Genomic DNA, 24,554 nt, shown 5'->3' on the forward strand with positions numbered 1-24,554 from the left:
TTTTGTGCTTTAGTCATATGTTATTTTTTAAATACTGTTTTAGTCCTTTTAAAATAATCGTTTCTATTGCTACTGTTAGCTTAAAGTGCATGTATGTATAAATTCAAGACTAGAGATATTTTGAATGATAAGTGCCTTCCAAATGCTTTTGTGCTGCTTTATTTAAATTATTTAATGTCAGTTCAATATGTCAAAATGAAGTAGAAGACAGTGGAAATTATATTCAAGTCTATCCACGTGAGCAATGGCATCAAATTAATTTAGCATGTAGTAAGCCTTCAGTGGTGAGACGGGTGTCATTCTCTTCCTGCTGACATTGACAAGTGAGCATTCAGGTCTTCAGGTGTAAATGACAGCTTAAGCTGTTGTGGTGTCAGGTTGATCAAACCAAAATTGAGTTCAGGAATGGCCTCATGGCTCCACTGGCTGCCCTATGAAAAATCCAGAATTTTATGAAAGAAATTTATGAAATCTTATTATAATACTAGCTATTCATTGCACAATCCTTGCCATTCCCAGTTTTGAGGTGGCTGTTACCAGTGTCAGGATTGCTGATGGCATCAGCGTCAGCTCAGACAAGAGTGCAAAACCTGGCACTATCATCTCTGCATTAGCCGAGTTTTCTCAACACAGAGCACAAACCACACCAGAAGTCTGATTGATTAGTGCTACAGTATTTCATACTCTTTTGAAGACAGTGACTTTCATCTTTTGTTCTTTCCTTCTCTGAACTGTTCTGGAGCCTTCTAGGCCCTCCAGTATGTCAATGGGAGCAACACCTTCTGTATATGGAATTTATTTAATTAATAAGGTTTGTTTATTTAATCAAATGAAAAGCATAATAAATAAGGTACCTTGACTTTAAGAAGCAGCATTGGAAGGTATTTTAATCATAGCTGGAGTATTCTTTGCAAATTCCTTAGATTTTCTAGATACACATAGTAATGTATGCTGTCCAAGACCTGTTTATTTTCTGATTATAGACTCAGTACTGTCTTTCAGACAGAACAACACTGTAGATCCCAAAGCAGGTCAGTCTTACACTCCTAACTTATTATTGATAGTAGTGTCACAAGTTTGTTACCTTTCTTTTTGAGGTTTGTTTTCTTTAATAATTAATGACAGTAACTCAATATCAGAGCTGGGGTACCATCAGACCACATTTTATTACTTTTTCAGGTGCTGAAATGTGAAAGATAGCTGACTTTTTGTGTAAATATTTTTTTAAAAAGCTAGGCCTTGATAAAATGTGAAGACCAAAGTTTTTCAAACCAATTCAAAATACGTGAAGTGACTTAATATATAATACAAGTAAAGTTGAAGATCAGTATTTAACTTTGTGATATCCACTAGCAAGGATTTTCTCAAGGTTGACAAATATCTACTAAACTTCTTTGTTAGAATAATACTGCATGTCATTTGTGGTGAGGACTAGAACATCTTAAGTTTATATAATAAAAATTAACTTTAACTGGGAATTAATGCAAAGATATATATTCATCAACTGCCTGAGGCTCATAAAAAGATAGTATATTGAGCTGACACCAACTACAGCATTGCTTAACACTGCTCTGGTTGCTGCAGCTAGATTTTGCCAGTACTTGTTGAAAGCTCAAGATTTTGATTCTGTTGCCTAAGGTCCCTGTAGAATTACAGCCAAGAAAAAGGATCTCCTATTGGACTTGGCATTAACAATAATTTCACTATGTTAGATTAAAGAATGTTATTTAAGTCACTGGGAATGTACATATTCTGTGAAGAATAAACCTTTTTTAGCTGACATAGTTAAGCACAAGCATCACAGAATATACGAAAATGAATTCATATGCTGAAATGTTGAAAAATTTTTGAGGAGTCAGTGCATTATGTGACTTGTATAAAATGTCATGACAGTTAAGTTGTGGTTCCATTCATTGTTGTGGATAATGCATTTTGCCTTTGAAAATATGATAGAAGAGTGGCATCACTTCATATTTTATATGAAATTGGTGGAAAATCATGGACTGTAAGTACTTCTGTACTATGAAGACTCAGCAGAATAGTTCCTCTTATTTTCCTCTTTCAAAATCTAATCTGATACAGTATCTCTCATCTTCAAAGGAAACACTATGTTTTTAGCAATTAGTCCACCAGCAGTTTGTGTATAATCATGTTACCAGGTCACAAAGTATTGGGCTTTAGAGAAAGATCTCTTCATGTAGGCGTAGTGAAACAAAGTGTTTCTCAGATTAGAGACACCTTGAGTTATGTTAATCGTGCTAATGAACAGTGCACCAAAGTGTTTTATTTGAACTGAAACAAGGGGGCAGTTGTTGACTCTGTGAGATATTATATAAGGTACAGCACCTTTGTTACAATCTGTTAGTGAGTGGCTTTTCACCAACATAAGTAGGTAGAAAATAAAGTTGTTAATAGTGTTATCTTAGTTTTCTTCAAGAAGCAGTAAGATAAGACCTCATCTGCTTTGTTCAAGGAATACATTATAGACCAATGAGTGCTGGAAGTGTCTATGCCCACTCCATATTTTCCTTCATCTAACACATTCAGTTTTTCTGTTTTCAAAGGTAATTTCAATCAAGAGTAAACTAAGTTATTATATTCCTCATATGAGGAGTTTTTACAGAATCTTTATTTGAACTTTTGTAGCTTATTCTCAGTTCTGTTTGTAGATTATTCTCAGTTCTGTTTGTCACCTCCCTATTAATCAAGGCAACATTTTGGCTTAAACTGTCTTCCCAGGAAATAAATGGATGACTTTTTCTGAGGAGCTATACAAACAATGACCATTTCACTATTGATCATGAGCCTCCACTTTCCAGGTTTATTGAACCTTTAGTACTGCATATAATGGATGTGCTGCAAATACTCATCATAGTGATCTTGTGCATCTATCCAGCTGTATGACAACAGCAATTTCCATTTTTCTTTCTCAAGAATGTTTTTTCAATTGGAAATTATAACCTATAGAAGGAATTAAGTACTACTGATATCCTTTGAACACATTTCCATGCAGGCACTCTTTATACAATTTTATGTCAAGGGTTTCCCTACCATATTTCAGATAAACCAAGTTGTTCATTTAGTTAAAGTTTTAGCTCATTTTCCTGAGGAAATGTGGCATTAATGTCAGAGTGTGTCTGTTCTCTTCTCCCCATTTTTTTAATAACTGTGCCTCACCTATCAGTGTGTTCCATATGAAACTGGCTACAGCAAAGAATGCCCTTCAGTTAGTTCCTTTTCTTGTTCTAGGGTAATTTGTTGTGAGAGCTATAAAAAATGAGTCAATTACAAGACAAAGCAAACAAACATTAGGAGAAAAAAATGGGATGTTTAATTTTGTCTCTGGACTTTCCTGGTATCTTTGTACATCTGCCTTCCAGATAGTAAAGTCTTATGAAAGGGATTGCTCTTCTTTTAACAATAGAGCATCAAACATGTGGTTGCCACAAAACCAGTTATTATAGTGCAGCTAATAATTATGGTAATCTTGTGAAGATTAAAGTTTTAATGTAAAGCATTTTCAATTTCATAGATACAAAAATACCTGCAGAGAGTATTTCTTAATGTGGGAACACTCCATGCTTGATTAATGCAGTGGGATTTAAGCTCCTCTCAGACTGAAGAAAATAAAAGTTTTGGTGGAAGAAAAGAGATAGAAATCTGTAGGTGTTGACTAATCCTAGTGGAAAAGGATATATTTTCGATGTTTATTAAAAGCAAACAAATAACCACTTGTCATAAGCACATCTGTTTGGACACAGCCTTAAGACAAACTAGTGTTAAGTAAGTGCAGTTGTTCTGAGTGAAAACCAAGACAGATGTGTTTAAGTAGCCAGTTTGAATTTTAAAGCAACACCCAAACCAAACAAAAAATTTTAATAAGCCTTTCAGTTAGTTAAGGATATTGAGGAATTGAATGTGGAGGAAGACAAAAGGGAGTGGCATAAATTTTTAGAGAGAAGGAATGTATCAGAAGTTTCTTTTCATGTATATATAAATATTGCCATTGATAACATTGGGAGAGTGTTAAAGCCCAGATGCAAAGCAATTTCAGGAGCAGACCTGTTGGCAATCTCTGAAGACTCTTTCATCTTGATTTTCACAGACCATAGGGGGTTAAAAAGCCTGCGTGAAGCCAGGGCAACAGTTATTTCCAAATAATATTAACCATTTCTGCTTAATACAACTCAGGGAGTCTGTGCACCAATCAAAAGAAATGAAGGTTTGGTCTAGACAGAGCTTTCTGGAGATTGCTGTGGGGCTAAGTATAAATTAAATGAGTAGCTTTTGTTGCAGATCAAGCAGTTAACAATGCTGCATGGAGAGGGAGAAATCTTGAGCTTCATAGTTAAGGGGAAGTTTGTGTTCGTGATCTGACTGTCTGGGCTGAAAGGTCAGAACTTGGCAAGACTGTAGTGTGAATCCAAATGAAGCAGCAGAAGAGTGAGGGGGTGGAAGGATCTTCACTTCTGTTTCATTTGAGCTAAATTACTGCAGTGTCCATCTGGTAACTAGAGCGTAACTTCTTTTAGAAGGACCTGCATACATACATATGGGAGGGTGCACCTGTATATGACATGGCTTTGTCTAAAGAGTTTTACCATTGCAATGAAGTGGTGCCAAGGAAGGTGAACATAAATAAATAGTTATATCTTCTACTGAAGTGCTGTCTGTGAACATACTCAGCTGTAGGACACTTTACCATGGGTTCCAGTCAGTGTTATTTCTTGAATTGTTTGAAACCAATGGAAGTAAAACACTATAAACTTTATCATAGCAAACAGATGCACATTTGAAAGAAGTATCCAGCAGAATTGAAAATGTGGTCTATTCCCAGTGTAAAGCTGTATTTAAATTGTAGAATGATGCTGTGTGAGTTGAGGTTATATTTCTGGATAGGTTGTTTTGTTTTCCAGGATTTACTGTTTTCAGTGATGCTAAGATTACAGTGACGTTTATTAGATTTAAAGCATAGGTAGGTATTGAATGTAATCATAAGTTTTGAACAGTTTTTTAAGTATATCATGAAATTATTTGTCCTTGCTTTTACAAATATAAATGAAAATACAGATAGACTTATTTGAAGAAACCTATTAAAATTTTCACTTAAACATGAGTTGTTATATTGCTAATGAACTGCACATAACAGAAACATATGGCTATAGCTTCACTTGCAGAATTTTTAGGTTGGCCCATGGCTACATAGGCTGCAGAAGAGGGAAGTTAATATAAAGGCAATTCTATTCTTTGCATAGCTATAAGATAAAACTGATGTGGTCTTGAATTTTAGCATTGATGGTTAGCAGTTGTTTTTATTCTGAGGACGAAAAAACTATTTGTATGCTTGGTAGATAGCTCCTAATTATTTTTGTTTGTTGAAATACACAGTGTATTTCTATTACTACACTCACAGTTCTAGGTCTTGATGTTCCCTAAATTTACAAGATCTTGTATTAGAACTGGTTCTGTGTGATGTTGAACTGATTCTATGTAGATATCTGTATCTAGGACTGGATTCCCTATGTGGTGTTTGTTTTTATGCTATTTCAGTTGTGACTCTTAACAGGAGACTCTGACTTGTAGATCTTAAAGTGAACATGCTGCAACAACTAGTTAGTGGTTTTGTTTAATGTATTCAGTCTTAATTAGAGCAGACTTGTAGACTTTTCTCTGATGGCTAAAGCTGGAACTACGTGTATAGTCAAAGCACTGTTTCTCAGTATGTTTATTAGAAGCTAAAGGTGATATCTAGCTTGAAGTAGTTTCCTATGTGCCATAGTAGATCTTCCTATTCCCAAGGATGTGAAAATTGATGTATTGGGTAGTTGTGAGGGTTGGGGCAGAAAGGGTGTGTAGATGGTTTTTTCCTGTGACTGTGAAGGTGCTGCATGCAAAGTAAAAATAATGGGCTGACATCTCATCTATTCTTAATATTCAGAAAATAACAAGAGAGGATAAGCTTCTAGCATTATATCTGAATCCTGGAAAGAGAAGATTTCTAGATAAATGCCATAGTGTAAAAAACAAATAGTCTTGCACATGAGATATTAAGATGGTAGAATTTTACTTAGATTTGCAAAAATCAGGTTGCTGAGGGTGAAAAGATTAATTAGAAAAATTGAGCTGAATTTGGCAATTTCAGAGAGTTCCCAAAATGCATGTGACTTGAATCTTCCTTCTCCCTTGATCCTTAAAATGCTGTTGACTACAATTTTGTCACTGATAAAAGACAACTGTTTTCTAAGTGGCTTCTTAGCAGAGAAGGCTCAAAGGTTTCAGACTTAGAGTTTAATAATATACATAGGAATTTAAATACTACTATTTACATCATATGTTTAATCTGTTCTTTTTTACAACGCCATCTTAAGTATTGGCTTCACTATTTTTTAGCTGGCACTTACTTTGATTTTCACATCTGTTTTGAAAGAACATGCAATTCTGCACTTTTCTAAGCTTTTAAAAAATGCTTGATATTGTCTGCAAAGAAGTAACATAGTGAGCCCCACTACAGGTGTACATGCAAGACAACTAAAGGACTATATTATTTTGAAATCGTTCTCCGTAGGGAAGCTGAGGTTCATGAAGAAGGGGGAGTAGAGAAGTTACCATTGTCTGCCTGTCCCCATGACCTCTTACCTTAGGCAAGGTGGAACCAAATCAGTAATCATCCAGCAAATCCCATCAGTTGTGAAGCTTGAACATCAAATTTGCATTATTTCAGAAAATTTCTGAAAATAATGTAGTCCTTAATTTGCTGCTTCAGAGAAAAGTAAAATTTTAAAGTAAAACAAATGCTCTCTCCTATATGACAGGCTTAGAAGCTTCCAGTTCAAACTTTCTTGTTGTGATTCAAGTTTGCTTGTATGTAATCAGATCTCCCTCTCTGACAAAAAATCTAGTACTCCATTTTACGGTCAGAAAGCTGAATATGACACCCAGAAAAGAGGGTATTCCTCTCTCTTAATTTGTGCATGCTGGGATGCTGTGCTGAAACAGTTGACCTTATGCAGGTGATTTCAAGCCTTATAACAGCATTAAAAGTTGCATTTACAGGAAATTATCCCCTGAACTTTGAAACAGATGATATGAGAGAAAGCATCAGGAAAGACTTCCAGGGTAGTATCAATATTGGTAGTCTTTAAACCCTTATCTTTTTTTTTAATTGAAATACAGCTCCAGACACCATAAAAGAGTTTAACTATACTTCTCCAAATTCTTCATCCTAAGTTGGTGAAGAATGCACTGATGGAACAGATAAGAGAAAAGATTGGGTGAGCTTTTCTGAGTCAGTAGTCAGGGAAATGTCAGTGACGGAGTCAGTCTTCCATCTGGAAATATATGATATATTCTTCTAGAAACTACCACTTTAATTCAGTGGGACCTCATCTGAGCTGGACACCCGTGTTTCAGACACTGTCTGGGGTAAGGTAAACAACAGCAGATGATTCAGCCTCCACCTGAGCTGTGTGCTGAAGTACAGGAGTTACTCTCGCACTGTAAGTTCCAAAGACCTTTCTTGGCACATCAAGATTGTCACCATATGTGACTTCCTTATTATATATGGAAAGAGACTACCTCTGTGAATTTTTTGCACAGTATGTGCCTGATTTACATACCAGTACAGATGTGAACTCTGGAATAGCAATGTCACAGCCATTAATTACAAATACAGCCTTTATCCCTCGTTCCAGTGTCCTGCTTCTCACCTGTATCAGGATCCACCTTCATACAAATACAAGAGAGAAGCTGTATTTGTCTTCTTACTGCAAGAATTTTATTTTTATTGCAGTTATTACTCTTTGTGACATCTGTATACATTTATACTTGTGTGCAGACCAAGTATGTTGTTTGTTGGAAAGCTGAATGTTTGTAAATAGGGCTCAAGGGGGCAGGATGCTCTGACTTCCATACTTTTTGTCCAAAGCAGAGAATGCCCCACACAGACACATGCTCCTATTTTTAAGATCCACTAGACACAAATGGAAACATGAGATGAGGGGATTATAGAATTCTTTGGAAAAGAAATAAAAATATTATACCCATGAAATGGGAATGCATAATAACAGCTTGTGAATTGAGGGAATAATAGAATTCTCTGGAAAATAAATACAAATATATCCTTGAGATGGGAATGCAGAACAGCAGTTTGTGAATCAAAGGTCCTGTGAACTTTTAATATGTAACATTCTTAGTATTCTCAAGAAACAGCATTTGACAAAGTAACTCACATTTTAATATTGACACTTTCTTTTAAAATACAGTGTTTCATATTTTTAAATCAGGTCAGCAGTGCTAAGCTGCAGTGATGAAGGACCACTGAACAACTTTAACTTCTCTTGTTTTTACCTTACACTTTGATTATTCACTTTTTCATCTGTGAAATCTTGTTGGTACTTCCTGGTTCACTGAAGACAGCTCAGGATATGGCTTTACTGTGGTGTTCCTGTTGTGACCCATGTAATCTATAGTATTTCTGATTTCAGAGATACTCACTGAACCAGGAACATGGAAGAATATGTGGAGAGCAGGGGAAAAGCTTTTAGTAAAAAGTTGGATTGATTTAAAAAAATAAATACTTATCTGACTTGCAACCAGAGCCCAGTTACAGAAGTACTTAAAATTGATGTCTCTCTCACAGTATTTTAACTTTTGCTCTCTTTTTTTGGTGGGATCTGTTAATTGTATCAATGAACTATTTAATTGTCTTAAAAACAATGCTCTTCTTAGTGTCATGCTGTCATTCTAAGAGTCAACTCTGTCCCTAGAATCCTTGCTTGTACAAATACATTACATTCTTCCCAAATATAATTGTTACCTCTGAATCTTTCAGCCATGAGCCCTGGATACTGATCTGTTACATTTATTTTTTCAATCTGCACATATAAATATGCATGCATAGAAGAGCTATACTTGGCAATTAGAAGATTGACTTAGCAAGAAAATTATTTTATTTAGAATTGTATTAATGATTTCTTTGTCCTCTAGTTAAGTACTTGGGTATTTATGAGGAGAATGTTTTCTGCTGGACACAAGATGACTGTTCTTTGGCCTCTGGAATGACATTGCTATTTTTAAAGAGATGAGAAATCAGTAAAATGGGGGAAAGGAATGCAAATATTGCTTTCTAAATAAATTGCAGTCCAGTAGACTGACAAGATGGCTGGAGAGTTTTGAGTCTTGGTGAAATCCTAATGAAGGATTTGAATTCCATGTTTTATGTGTCCCCAAATCTTTATCAAAAAAATAAGTTTAAAAACAGGGCTTACATTAAAAAATGTATCATAACTACAGGTTGAGGAAGCTGTTTGTCAGGACATGGCAGCATTAACTTGGTTTGAGAGAATGCAACTGTTGCTTGCTGTTTAAAACCAGCTAAAAACTAAGCTTTGCAATCTCAGGCATTTTGTTCACCCATTTATCAGCTGATGATGGCAGAGGCAGGTGCTGCTGTCAGCCTCCAGGTGCTTTTCTTGAGGCTCTGGGAAAGATACCGTGTTACTGGGATCTCTTTTTTGCCTAAAAGACTTCATGAGAGTAATGGGGCAGGAGTGTCTCTCAGGGTAATTTACTTAATGGAAAAATGGTAGTGTTTTACATTAATGATTTATGTGGTCTGCTTAGAAGTTAGGTTAGAAGGAAGTGAAACAAAAATTAAGCAGTACTCCTGTGTAGTGTTTGATAAACTGACATCTTAAATTTTCTAGGAAGGAAAACTGCTTTTTTATGAATGCACAGAAAAGCCAGGTCCGAGATTACTATCCGGCGATCTAGATTTCTAATATTTCTTCCCATTTTGTTTGTTTTAAAAAAAAATTAATTGATTTCCAAATGTATTTCAAATTCTGTAAATGCTGGCTTTTAAACTTATTTTAATCTGAATGTGATACCTGATATTAGAGTAGGTAGAGCAAAGGTACTCATACTTAAATATCACTGAATGAATTGAAATTTAAGATTATCAGCATCTTATGTATCAGTCTCTTCTAAAAATATTAAATATTCTCTAGTGTCATCAAAAGATACTTAACCAAGTGAAGACTTAGATTCTGTTAATAGGATAGAATGATCTTTGTTAGCAAATATATTTTGTCTCTTGCATGTTAAAATGAATGTGTAAAAACATTTTAAATTCCTTGACATGAGTTTAAAAATATTAATTTTATACTGTGTAACGCCTAGATTATGTAATTCAGATTTGGGTCTCAAACTTGCTGAAACATGTTTTTGACCATTGAAGAAATCTACCTTGTTTTCTGAGATTGTTTATCAGACCTGAGCAATCAGTATTGTTGTGCTGAAAGTGTCAAACATTTTCTGCTGTCAAAATAAATTAATTCATCACCTGAAATTTCATTAATCTTGAAGGTTTTGAATTTAGCATGTGTTTTCATGGACAAGAATGCTATTCTTTCCTTTTAACCTTTTGTATTTTTTTATGCTTTTCCTAACAGCATTCTTTACCTAACTCTAACAGTCAGTCATGTTGTGGAAGTAATGGTAAATTACCATGACCATAACAAAAGAAAGGAGTATAGGCAAAACAGGTTCACATGTAAATGTTGAACTAGAAAACCCTGAGCAATGACAATGAAAAGAACCCCTGGGATGTCACACTGTTTGTGTGACATCCCTTGTTTTCCTGTTCAGTTGTTGATGCCCCGTGGTATACTTGGAGGTCTTGCTGATAGTTTTAATGTTCAGTAAATATTTGATTTATTTTGTCTCATGAAGAAAACTCAGTATGTTGTCCTAGAAGCTTGCTTTTCAGATCTTACCAAGTTGTTCCCAGCCTACAATTTCCATGTAATTTTTAAAATCAGAAGGACCCTGAGCTGAAATGTGCTTTGCCTAGAGTGTTTGCCAGGCGAGTGTTTTGCTGTGTTACCTTGGGAGAGGGACTGTGTATGGAATGCTTTGATGCCATGAGCAGTGCACTCAAGGTAACTGCCTTTGTTTTCATTAAAGATCCTATTTAAAGAATCAACACTCCTTGATCAGACATGGTGGGTTTCCTGGAAGACAGGAGAAAGAATTTCCTGGAGTGATTAAATATTCTCCCTAGAGTGAAGCAGATTTTTCAGTCTCGTTTGCCACTCCACATTCCTTAGCCTGTTTTCCCCTAGTGTGTTTTCTTATTTAAAAAACAAAAACCAAAAAAAACCAACCAACCAAACAAAAAAAACTAGATAAGGGAAAAGATAGGGAGAACTTGTAGCTGCTCATATCAAAGCTAGTGAAACTGCTACACAATAAGATTACAATTGCTTGTGCTTTATTTTCATAGCATTGCACACTGCCATTTGATGGGAAAAAGCCAAACATTGCAAACTCTTGTGAAGCAAGAGGCCTGTTCATACTAATGAACAGTGTTATGTATTCTCTGGTGTAATTCACACTTCAGCTTCAAAACCAAATTCTTCTCTGATACGTTGTTAATAAGTATGTCACAGGTATGAATCATACAGAATTACATGAATTAAATTTGACCTAAAAAATTAAATTTCTGAATGCATTTATGAATGTTATTCTCATGCATTTCTTTTTTGGAGGCCTTTCTTTTTTCAGAAAGGATCCTGAAATATAAATTTCACACTCAACTTGGTAGGGCTGAGAGGTACCACTGGCAAGTAAATGTCAGCTGAAAGAATCAGTGTAGGCTGGCTGCAGATGCTAAGGTCGAGGTCTCATCCCTCCATTCTGTTCTCATCTGTATTTTGCCTTTCTATTCCACCTTCCCCAACAATCTCCATCACATCATGTAAGTTTATCCTTTGTTTATTTTAATCTATTCCTTCCCCATTTGTTCATTTTCTATTCCTTCAATTAGTTGTACCACAGAAACAATTATTGAAGAGTTGTGAGGCCTCCAGCATGAGGTGTAGGAGCAATCAGCTGGGACCAAGAACCTCCCTCCTGAAGAAGATTTGGCCTCACCACATTGTTGGGAGGCATCTACAATGTTAATCATCTGGGAGGCATCTCATTTCTCAAGGGAACATCCAATAGGTTTAACAATTTGTGTTCTCTTCCCTCACTTTTATCCCCACACCAGTTGGTGTGTATATTCACAATGCAAACTTAACAGCCTTACCAAAATTCAGCTCCCTACTGTCCCCAGGGTCAGAAGCTGCTTGTCCTCCCCAAAGTAAGCCAGTACTCTTTCTGCACATACTTCCCCATCGTTTCTACCAAATTCCACGTTTCTTTTTTTTCTCATTTTTGTTAGTCACACTAAACCAGGCTCTCAATGCCACGTCTTTGATCTGTGCATCACCCCATTGCATGCTCTCCTCTCATCCTGAGTCTTAGATGGAAATGCAGGTCCTGCTACTGCCCAGGACAAGACTGAAGTCACTCACCACTTTAAGCATTACTGTTTAGGGCAGGGAATTGCACTTGTGTGCCAAGTAAAGAAATGCCTCCCCTCAAAAGTATACTTTAATGAGAGGATGCGAAGCAATTTTTTTTTTTTTTTTTTTTTTTTGGATAATGGAGAAAAGGTAATAACTGATTTTCCATACTCTGCATCTTTAAGGAAAAGGAACTCTAATGTACAACTTGGTAGGACTCCAGGCACAAGAGGAAATGGGTTATAGCAGTTGTGACTGTGCAGAGCAGATGTTTTGGTTGGCCTGGCTATCAACCATCTGACTCATAATAAATTGTCAGTTCCAGTAAATTCCCAGTTTTCAATTACAGTAGGTAGGATATGAGAAAACAATGCCGTTTGGATAGTGTGTTTAAAGTGGTTTTGATGGTAATTTTCATAAACAACTCCTACTAACTTTGTAAAAAGATTAAGGATCTTGGAAAGACAGCAGCTGTAAACATTGAAACATGCATTTGAATGTAAATTGAGATTAATAGAAGTGAAAACTAACAAATGAATGTTAACACAGTGCTGATACAATTGAAAATAGAATTCTAAGGTTTTTTTTGGAATTTTGTGATACTCAAAGTCCTTTCATGAGGTGTATGGGGGAAAATTTCTAAATGCCTTCAGACTTCCAATTTCATCTGTTCTATTCTTCATTTATATTTTCACACTGTCGCTTGTTCTTGAGTTTTGAAAATGCATACTTAATGAGCCTTTCCTCTGCACTGGCTGAGTAGAAAATGGGTGAATTAAAATCAAATACCATGAGTTTTCTATTTATGAAAAGTTTTATTTGATTTTGTAAATTGTTGCTAGGTTTTTGAAATGGATATTTTCAACCCATAGGCTTTTTTTTTCTAAACTTTTTTGTTGTTCTTTTCTCACCACATTGCTTCAGAGGTTTAGACAAGGATGAGGTCCCATTGTGCAAAGTATCCTGTAAACATAGGAAACCCTTGCAGTTCTTGAGAAAGAAAACTTTATTTTCGGTATAAGAGGTATATCCATTTTTTTTCATGTTTGATTTGACGTTTTCAGAAATGAGAATTAAAAAAAAAAAAAAGACACAGCAAGGTGGCAGAAAGGCACCATGAAAATCTGTTAGATCTTTTATGCTGCAATTTTCTAGAGGCTGTATTTTTTACCATCAGGCATGAGGCTGTTGTGGAAAAATTAATAGGTGTGCATTATCACATTTTTAACTAATGATCTCAAGCATTTTTACTTTTAGTTTTTAAACCTCAAAATTTCTGTGGTCCAGGATGGGTTCTCTGTTCAGTTAGAAGTTCATTTTAATAGTACCTTCTGTAGAGTCTTGTGTAGAAAAAGAAAAGTTCTGTGAATATAAAATGGCACTTTCATTATGGCAGTTTTAACCTTGAAATTTAACATTTATAGAAAATTGCCATTCTGCATTTATACAAAATCAATTTCTCTTGAATAAAAAATTAATTTGTTTAGTAAAAGCATCTGTTGTGTTGTTACATGCAAACTATATTTTTAAAAAGTATAGATGCTTAAATACTGAAAAATGAGATGTGACTTGAGTTCAGCAGCCTTTTTTTTTTTTTTTTCCTCCTCTAAAAGGGTATAATATTGTCAGAGTAGTGGGATTTCACTCTATCTTTTGAAGCCAGCTCAAAGACAAGAATGGAGGTGACTTTTACTTTGCTGCTCTATTCAGATCTGATCTATTCTTCCATATAAATACATGTGCAGAAATGGGAAAAGGGAAGATGCTGTCTGTGGAGGGTTTGATAAGAAGCATTAAATCAACATTTGCCTTTGGACACTATGGTGCAATGAAAAGATCTCAGCCCCTGTTCTGGGCAAATGTCATGGCCTGGTATTAGAATATTCCATCTTCTCACCCAATCCCTTACAGATTTCTGTAGATGACTGGAACAGAGATCACTGAAGGAGTTAAGTTGTAACTGGCACAGACAACATCAAAAAAGTTTATTAGTTGAAAAGTTTTCCACAGTTTATCTGTAAGACATGTGGTTTTGGTTTGGTTTTATAAACGGCAGTTCTAACAGATATACTAGTGTCAAATGCAGTTCTAGCAAGCAGCTTCTTCCATAAATAAAAGTAACAAAGCCTGAAAGGAATAAATGGTCTGGTGTCATATAGAAGGGAGTTTGTTGTAAATCTGTGGCCACCTGAACAATAAGGTTGAGCAGATTCATGGTGTTATTGGACTGTGCCTTTTAAAACCTACAGGAATGCTGGTTTTGGGTTTGGAGTCATTTTTAAGTAACTATTTTTATTTCTCAGGGCTGAAAATATGCATCCATTTGAAATGTGGTAGTTATAGAAGAATGCTAATTTCATTGCATGGATTTGCATTGGACAGTAGCTGTATGAACATAACACAGTTCTCTACTGGCAGCAAGAGTTGAAGTCATATTTGTTGTGCTTATTTTTGTAAATGGAAAAATATCTCAATTTATTGCTCTTTCTTCACATTTCATTTTGCTGCAGCTTAACATGCAAAGATAGAGATGATTTATGTGGTTGTGTGGGCTTTTTTCCCCTGGCCTGGGTCTTCATATGAAGTTCACTAATGAGCACAGGAAATATAATGTACCATTACTGTATGTCTTAATGGATGCTGTAGTGGCATTCACAGAGTCTGTTTTGAAGTTGGGTTTTTCTGTTTCCTTTTTTTGACTTTGTTCAATCAGTAAGCACCTGATAGTATTCCAGAAACTGGACTTACACATGGTATCAAGCAGTGTGTGCACATCGACTTTTAGCACTAATCATGAATGCAAGGCTAAAGAGGGTATTTACTGTTGGTGGCAGAGCTGGATGCAGCACTACAGGTGGGGTCTCAGCAGAGTAGGAAGGCAGAATTCCTTGCCTCATCTACCTGGCAACACTGCTTTAGACTCAGCCCAGGATACAGCTGGCTTTCTGAGCTGCTAGTGCACATCACAGGGTTACATTGAGCTTCTCATCAGCCTAACAGTTTTATGTACCTGTCATCTCTTGAAGAATGCCCATTAAAATAAAATCTTTTTAATTGATATTAGCATTAAAAGCGTTGCTGTTTAATCTCTGTTAATAGTTCTTTTCGTTTGATTGACAATTAGCAAATCAATGGGAAAAAGCTGGTTAATGCTATGCTCAGTTTCAGGGTTGAAAGCTGTTCCTTATTTAATTTTTTTCCTTAAGGAGGGAAATACATGAAATACTGGAGAAAAGGTTGGGGTGGATTGTACTCTTGGGTGTATTTTGTAATTTGTCTTGATGATAAAGGTTTTATAATCTGCTCTGTTTTCTCTAGTCCAGATGATAGTACCACTTAAAAACATAACACTTAAGGGCACATTGTGGGTCACAAGGTCCTGCCCATTGCTGTTACAGGCAACCACATCACCTTATGCCATCCATAAACTGATCATATCACAGCAGGACAACAGATATTGTTTGTGCTCACCACTCATATGGACTGTTGTCCTGCAGCTTAGGGTTAAAACCATGCTCTGATTTCCAGCCATCATATGATCATGACCATTTCACAGGCAGTTCTAAGAGTACAGTTTTCTTTCATCTGTCAGAAGTGAGCTGCACACCAAGGCAGAATTGAAGAAAACACTGTCAGTTCTGTCTCATTTTTCATCTAAGACAATTAGGCTTTTTTAAGACCCATTCTTCCCTGCAGCTTATCACTGAGTTTCTTGGCATGTAGTGTTCTGCACGTAATAGCTGGTGCGCAGCCCGTCTCCCTGGACATTAGCAGCTCCTGTCCTCCAGAGCTTCAGATGGCACAAGACTGTCTTCCTGGAACCACTCAGTGGTCACTTAATTTTTGTTCTTCCCACAGGGCAGGGCCTCCTAAGAATATGTAACTGGTTAGCCTGTTCCTTCCTCACAGCTGCCTGTAGGACAGAACATACCAGGGCACTCTGCACCATGTTGATCCTTCTTGGAGCACATATCTTATTTCCTCTCCTATTTTTCCAAAACAGATAAGAACAACGGCATCTTGGCAAGTTGCTATGTACATATGAACAAATGTGTTGAAAGATTTATTTGTGAGCAGAAAGTGGCACTGTATTATTTGCTATCAGTGGAGGTGACTGTTCTGCTAAATCATTAGTTTCTAACTAGAGGTCAAGAGCTTAAATGAAGTTGTGCATGTAAGAAATACACTTGTTCGTATACTGTATGTATTTATGAATTGGGGGGATGTCAGGTCCTAACCAGAAACAATTTGTTCTAGATGATCTCAAAGCTGTAACTGACTGTCATGATATAAAGAAAGCCTTAACTGTGAATACATTAAGATTAACTTGTATTTGGCATACTTTTTTTTTCCTACAGTACTTTCCTGGAGTCTGCAATCTTTGCTGCAAGTAATGCATAGGTTTCATTTCCAGGAAACTGGGGGGCAATGACTTCTAAATACAAATTTCTAATTGCAAAAATGTTTTTCATCCACAACAGAAGTTGAATACAGTACACTCAAAAGTTTGAACCATAAACTACTTTGAAAAATTAAAATACAGAATGTGTGGTCATAACTCAGTGATATTTTAACAGCTAAAAAATTCTTTGGCATTTCCATCTGATGTAAATCAGAGATTCCTAAAAACAAAATCTTTACTGAAATTTATAGTTCACTGAATTGAAGAAGAGTACAGTACTGTATACTTCATAACTCAGTAATTTCATTTTGGTATATTGAAGGAAATTAAGCAGACCAAAATATCTTTAAAGTGCCGATATAGTAAGAAAGAATAAATTTGCAACCTGTTTTGCAATGGTTGCACTTCCAATTCCTCACTTAAGCATCTCCTATATAAATTTGTATTTGACTTATTAGTTCTTATCTGTAAGCTTTTAAATATTCAGCTTGTTATTTACCATTTTATATTGTTTTTATGTCTACAGGATGTGAATGAAGACCCTGGAGAAGATGTTGCACTTCTCTCAGTTAGTTTTGAGGACACAGAAGCTACTCAGGTTTTTCCTAAGCTGTACCTCTCCCCACGTATTGAACAGTGAGTGAAATGTTTTTTCTGGAATGTTTATTCTATTTCATCTCAGAACTTCTCAGTTTTTTCCTGATACATGTGATAACATACTAGATGATAACATACTATTGCTTTAAATTACTTGAAGTTCTAGTGGTTGCTGAGTGTGTGTGTGGTGGAGAAATGGCAGATCTCTCAGCTAGTTCTGTTTGTATGTGATATTATTGTAGCATCACAGTTTCTGAAAACCATGCTTGTCCTTTCCTGTGGCAGTATATTTTGAACACCTTTTATGGTAAAGCATAGTGATAGCTTTGAGGTGGAATCTTTAATTCTTTTTTTCTGTTGGAATGGTAAGTTCTTTATATAACATAATACATTTTAATAAACTATTGTTGTAGAAGCTAAAGGGCTTGGTTAACTATGCTTTTGGAATTTGCAGCTTTATTAAATTACTTTCTTCAGGAGGATATCTGAGTATTTCGTTTTAAGAGCATTGAACCTTACTGATCTGTTTACCAGGTGGCAGATTTGCTTAGAAATCAATTTTTTCTCCTAAAATGGAAGACTGAGGACTAAAAATCAATCTGTTTTCTTTTCTTCCTTTGCTGAAATTGAGAACATTTTAATGTTTCTCTTTGTCTTCAGTATCTCATTCTTGTAGTGCTTTAAAAAAAAAGTATGTTAGACTTTTCAGGCATACCACATTCACATTGGTATGGCATTGTTTCAGTGATGTGGTTTTTTTTGCTAATAAGGCAATTGACTTTGAATTGGTGACAACTCTCCTGTGTAGAGGAAAGGTGTGAAATACTGACTACCACAGTTTTATAATAACTTGGGAATAAAGTTTGTGTGAGTGAAGAAACATGGTATCGAGACATTTTGATCAACATTTTGATCTGGATAAACTCTTGGATGCAGTTTAGAAAATAAAAACCACAGTTTGACTTAGATGAAGACATAAGACTTCTGAGATACTTCAGGAAAATATAGGATACATGTGCATGTGCAAACACACAGATAATGTATTTAGTACCTTTCATATTTTCATCAGTTTGTTCCTTTTTGTCAGCATCAGTTGAGGGAATAATTATAGTCAAATATGTAATTATCCTTCTGTGTTCCAAAGGATTATTTTTTTGAATTCTTAAAAGCAAATGGGCTACCATTAGTTTCCATTGTATTTCCAGCTGTAGTCACATTGATGGTTAAGTATGTTTCAGGCCACCCAGGTGTATCTGTCTAAATCATCCATGAGCTAATGAACACATTGCATATTTTCCCACTTCCAGAAGTATCTTTTAAAAGATATTAACCTCTTGATACCTAGCAGAATAGCAATACAAAAGAAGTCTTTGTCTTCCTAGAAGCATTGCATTTTCTCTCAGTGCCCTAAAGAGCATCTGATTTTAGATGTGTGATGTAGAGCAATACTGCAGAAAGATACTTGAGTGGTATTGGAGTATTTGACATTCTGATGTATTTATGGCTTTTGTTATTTATAGCAGATACAGTCATGTTAAAGTCATGCCAAGTAAACCCTGGAGTTCTGTGCCACACCTTGTCACATTATCTGTGTGTTGAAGTTGAGATACTCAACTAAGTCAATTTGTCTTTCTGCATTTGTAACATTTTCATCACAATATCTAGGTACTGATAGTGCATAATTACTGAAGTTGCTTGTGAGCTGTTGCACCTCCCTTTAAACTACTGACTACTTCTTATGTGCTGTGTAAAAATGCATGGGTATTTTTCCAGTGTTTGTGTAATTGTGCTTTAATAGCAAACATGCAGTTCTCTCTTGTTCTTTCCCAAAACCAGTCTCTGCTGTGTTTAGCAGAGGCTGACAGTCTCGATACTTAACTTCCCAGTGTTTGGGAACTGAAGCAACAATGTGTACTTCTTTATACTTTTTTGCCAAAAGTACAAAAAGCCTCGAGAAGCCCTCAGGATTAGTTTAATGACTTGAGGCCATAGCATGTTACATTTGAGTTGTGTTCTGCTTATAAAGGTCTTTCCTGCTGCTCACAGTAATTGGATCTACAAAAGCCATATAAACAAATCACCAGTGTATTTTTTCTATGCAGCAGATTTTGAGGTGAACCAAGTAGTAGATAGTTCCCAACATAACATTCTCAAGAACTCAACAAAACATGAAAAATACCGAATTCCCACAATTATTTTGCTAATACTAAAATATGTTCACTTTAGGAAGAGTGAGCAAACAGGAACAGCATTTTCCTGACATATGAAATAACATTTCAGGTTTGTATAGCAATAAGAGGAAAAGGCCCTGTTTGTGTAAAGTGAGTTATCTCCTGCTTTCCCAAGAGATTTCATTGCTCTTGTGCTCTGCCATATAAACACGCATTCCCACATTGCCCTTTCTAAAAATGATATATACCCACAGATCTTGTCAGCAAATTTAAGCCCTAGAAATGTGAATATAGGGTTTCAAAAACCCTTTTTTGCTTTGAGAAGTTTTTGAAATGCACATTTGCTCTATTTTTTTAAATTTTAGGCATAATACTACTAAGACTTTGGCTGCACTTTGTCATAGACCCTAGAAGAGAGATTTCCAAAATTGGGGAAATGTCCACCTTTTATGGATTGGGGTGAAGATGTTAGTACACTGATTGACTTGAAAAGGTTGACATATTGAAGCACCAGGTAGAAATGCAGTAGAGAAGAATTATGGATCATTCAAGTCAATATTGATTTGTATGGTGTGATGTCTGGCTGTCAAGTGCAGTTCTTACAACCAACTAACCCACCCCACATTTGGGATGGGAAGTACTTGTATTACTTTATAAAAATCTCATCAATAACTATTCATAGCAATACCTGATTTAATTCTTTCATTAAAACATGCTAATTTGAAAAGTTAATTTTGATACTATTTGTTCAAAACATTAACAGCAACTTTTAATGTGTCCTTGATTTGAAATCACTTTAAAAGCTTTCATTGTATAGTTTTAAGAATTCTTCTGGCTTTTTGTTGCATTACGCCAATAACGTTACTTTCAATCATTTCAAAATTAGATCAAGTTAAAATGAAACTTGGGATATTTATAAGACTTATTTGTTTTTTAAAAACTACCATCTTTTCTGTAGTATCAGAGAAAACAGCTTCTGCACACTTCTGTAGGAAGTGGTAAGCTGAGAAACCACGCAGACTGACCACACAACTTGAGAGATGTGTGCTTGTCAGCATCTGTGAGTGTGTCCCCAGCTCATCCTTCCCTTCCTCCCACCTCAGGGCGGGGGACTTGTCTCAGGATGCTCTCCATCCTCTGCTGTGCTTTGGGAAGAGGTCATACACCTAAGCTAGGTAGGCACAGCCATGCTCTAGGGCATGATAAGGACCTGCTGGGACATTTACTCTGTCTCTGATGCATTTCCATGAGTTATTAATAGTGGCTTTAAACCCATTGGAAGAAAGCATCTTGTTGTTCAAAATTGCCTTTCTAGCTTCCATAGATACTATGATATAGTATCATAGATACCATTCCACTAGATACTTATATGGAATGGAAATTTGTAATGAAACTTCCCATCATGTCTTTGTTTCCCATTTATTAAAAGTCATTAGACTATAAATCCACAGAATAAGTGCAGGGTTGAACAGGTCATTTCTATATTAATGCTTAAAGTTTTTCTTAGCATACTACACGTGAATGTGGATAAAAAGGTTTTGGGGTTTTTTCTTAAGAGAAAAAATTCAATGTATGTAAAATTTTTTTCCTTTATGAGTCATCCATGCTAAAGAACATTAAAATGGGTTCATTTGGGTTCATGTTTGAAGAAAAAACTATATTAGGGTAGAAACACTGTTACACAGAATGCTGTGTTCCCTGTGTTCACAGAAATAATCCTGCAATAAACACTGTTGTCCTGGAGGGCTTTTCTCCGATAAATACGCAGACGTGAATATGCTGAGAAAACCAGCTGTCAGTAGAAGTTGTTTTGCTTAAATGGATCAGGCTCCATGCTTTGAGGACTGAAATGGTCGTTTCTTACTGGTCTGGGAGCTGTGCCAGAGGGTTCTTCGTGACTGAGGGTGGTATGCAGAGTTCGGTGACTGCGTTTAACCTTCTCATACAGGCAGGGGAGAGCAACAAGAGCCTGATCTGAACTCTTAGGCTTTGAAATGTTCCTCTACGTTTTTCACTGATGGAAGAAAAAATTGAAGAGAAAATGTAACGTGTGTTTGCTCTGAGGTGTTTCCTGTGCTTTCTGCTGGGAGTTGGAAGAGGAAAACCATAGAATATTACCCATTTACTACTGAGTACTGTCTCTTGCTGTGTTTGAGACACAGGGGAGCTGTGGAGGGCTTCACCTCTGAAGTTGGCATGCCATGCTGCCATCAGTAGAAGCCTGCTGTTTCAGACAGATTATGAGTACACAGTCACTAAATGAATGGTTGTGCTTAGGCGTTTTTGTGTGCCTGCTTTGTAGAAGTCAGATCTTCAGTTTGGCATACCAGAATGTGATTATTCATCTGAGTTGATTATTTCAGTAGAATTGTTAGTAGTCATCCACAGCAGTCCATGGCTTCTTCAAATCCCAGAATATCTTTGCAGACATGGGAAGCAGGAGGAATGACTGTAGCTTTGCAGTGCTTCCTGTTCCATTAAGCTTTGTTTGCTCAGTGCCTGGCCAGTGCATCTGACATATTTACTGCCTGCTGTGTGTGCCATGCTCCTGACAGCCAAGTCTTCAGAAACTGTAGCCAGTACCATAACCTGATTGCCAATCTAGCTCTACTTTGTACTCTTCTTATGTCCAAAAAATAATCTGTTTTGCTACTACCAACTTTTGATGGCATGTTGACAGCTTCAGAAGAGATCAGGACAGACTGGGACTGGCAGTCAAAGCAGATTGACTTTTACTTATATTCCAGGTGTTCAACTGCACTGATTGTTCTTTTTTTTTTTTTTTTTTTTTTTTTTTTTTTTTCCCTCTGAAGCTGCTTTAGAGCAATTAGTGAAAATAGTTGTAGGAGAGCTAAGATTATGTGTCCATCATCTAAATGGTGCTTTAATGCTGGATATGTTAATGCTGTCTTTAAATGGCTCAGTTAGTGAGATTTTTAAGTCAGTTAAGAGACTAAGCAATTAGACCTATTTGTCAAGGTATGAAATACTTGAGGCAGTTCAGTGGGACTGATTTTGTTGCCAGGTAATGAGGCACCAGTTTCTCTGTATAAGAGATACAGGACAGTTTTTGGTCTGAGATACCTTTGGTGACAATCCAGAGCTCAGTGTTGCCTCAAGTCTCAGAGCAAAACTTAGAGCTGAGTATTGGGAAGGGTTTGTCTTCTGCAGGTTTTGTCAGGTTCTGAGTGTCAGCCTGTATGTTTAAGGTTCTGTAATCTGATGGTGGAGTGAATATTTTTACATTATATGTCAAGCACTTTATCACTTAAAGTATTTTCTTGTATGGTTGAAACACACATATAGAAAAATTCATTAGTAAAACATCACAGAACAAAATGTAAACATTATTCAACACAGCCCTCTTCAACTCCCTCTGCATACTTCTGAATAGAGTAGAATGGTCTACAGAAATTTCACTAATTTTAAACCCATTTGTTTCCTTTAGATCAAATCTCTCCATTAAGTTATTGCATTTTTTCAATTGTGTGCATTTAATTTATTTCAGGCTACCCTAATTAAGCATCCAATTCTGTATCATGTTAGTTGTCATGTGCTATGACTGCTCCACCTTTAATTGTAATAATCCATGTTTCACCACAGGCATTTCTAAGTATCATTATAAAGCTGAACTCAACTAAAATATCTTTCTCAGGATTTCATTGTGGTATCACTACTTCTAGCCATTTTTATCCACCTACAAAGAGTGACAATAAAAGAAAAAGGAAACAAAGTAATTTTTTTGGGGACATCAGACAGTATTATCCATTAAGATGTTCTTGATTCTTTACTGTTGCCCGTATGTTTAGACTTGTATCTTTGTACAGCGATATTGTCAAAAGGACTTTAATTAGTCAAAACTAATCCTGGCAATGGTATTGAAAGTTGCTGTCATCTTCATTACTAGCTAAGTCAGTACTTAATATTTTTTAAATCTTCCTCTCTGTCTACAATGCAGGTTATTTTTAAAATTACTTTCTTAGATTGTGTTTATTTTGGTACTGAAATTTATTTCCTTTTTACAAAAAAAATCTTACTTTTTTTGATACATACTGACATTTTTGTATTTTCTACTGCCTCTGTTTTCTTAGAATTTAGAGGTTGGAGGGTTTTTATTGCCATTCATACATTCCTTGCACAGTACTGAAGTGCCTTTCTTGGATATTTTCCTAAGACATTAGAGCACACAAAGCAGGTTTCATCTTCATTTCCTGAAATGTTTTTGTAGAGGAAAGGAAGCCTGCTGATCAGAACCAATCCATGTTGGTACTGAACTGTGTCTGTCACAGTTGGACAGGTGGCTGGATTTTTTTGTACCTAGGAATTAGTAGGAATATTTGTGGGGGCTTTATGTAGGACCTTTTGTTCTAAAGAACTCTGGACCAATGGCAGGGACAGTTTGAACTCTTTGAAATGTTTTCTGTAACATTAATTAGGCTGATGAAAGAAATTTGAAGCAGGTGTTCTCTTTTTATTGTGTAGCATTTGGTATGGCAGTAATAGAGCAGACAGGGGGGGTCTGGTAACTGGGGTTAAATGTTAACCTAAACAATTACTGACCAGGTGTTTCTTCAAAATGAAATGGAAAAATCAGGTCTGGGTAAAATTTACATGTAGGGGAATTGGAGTTTTTTTCTGGGGCAAATTTATTTTTTCTTTCATTGATAACGTACTGATGTTAAATTCTACTTTAAAAAAAAGCAGCAGTTAGATACAAAGTTGCTGGGAAATCACAATTGAAGCAGTAGTTTCTCTGTTGTTAAACAGAATTAATTCCAAAGATTGCCTCTTTGGAGTTAAATTGCTCTTGCAGAGGAAAAGTTACTGACAGCATCAAATTTTAAAATTACCTGACAAGTTTGAGGCTTCTGGTAATTTATCAGTAAATGTAATCATAGAATCATTTAGCTTGAAAAATATATTTAAGATCATAGTGTTCAGATGTGAACTCAATGCTGCCAAGTCACCATGTCCCTCAGTACCACATCTACACATCTTTTAAATAGCTCCAGAGGTGGTGACTACACCACTTCT

At 36.0% G+C, this 24,554-nt stretch overlaps 1 protein-coding gene across 1 annotated transcript in view; it reads left to right on the top strand.

The window, feature by feature from the left end:
• Positions 1-24,554, top strand: part of BABAM2 (BRISC and BRCA1 A complex member 2) — a 161,967-nt gene that overhangs the window by 69,586 nt on the left and 67,827 nt on the right. The window contains exon 7 of the mRNA XM_079298010.1: positions 17,279-17,388. Coding sequence (XP_079154136.1) covers positions 17,279-17,388 — 110 coding nt within the window. The remainder of the gene's footprint in view (positions 1-17,278; positions 17,389-24,554) is intronic.

Source organism: Erithacus rubecula (assembly GCF_903797595.1).
Source record: "Erithacus rubecula genome assembly, chromosome: 2".
Taxonomy (NCBI): Eukaryota; Metazoa; Chordata; class Aves; order Passeriformes; family Muscicapidae; genus Erithacus; species Erithacus rubecula.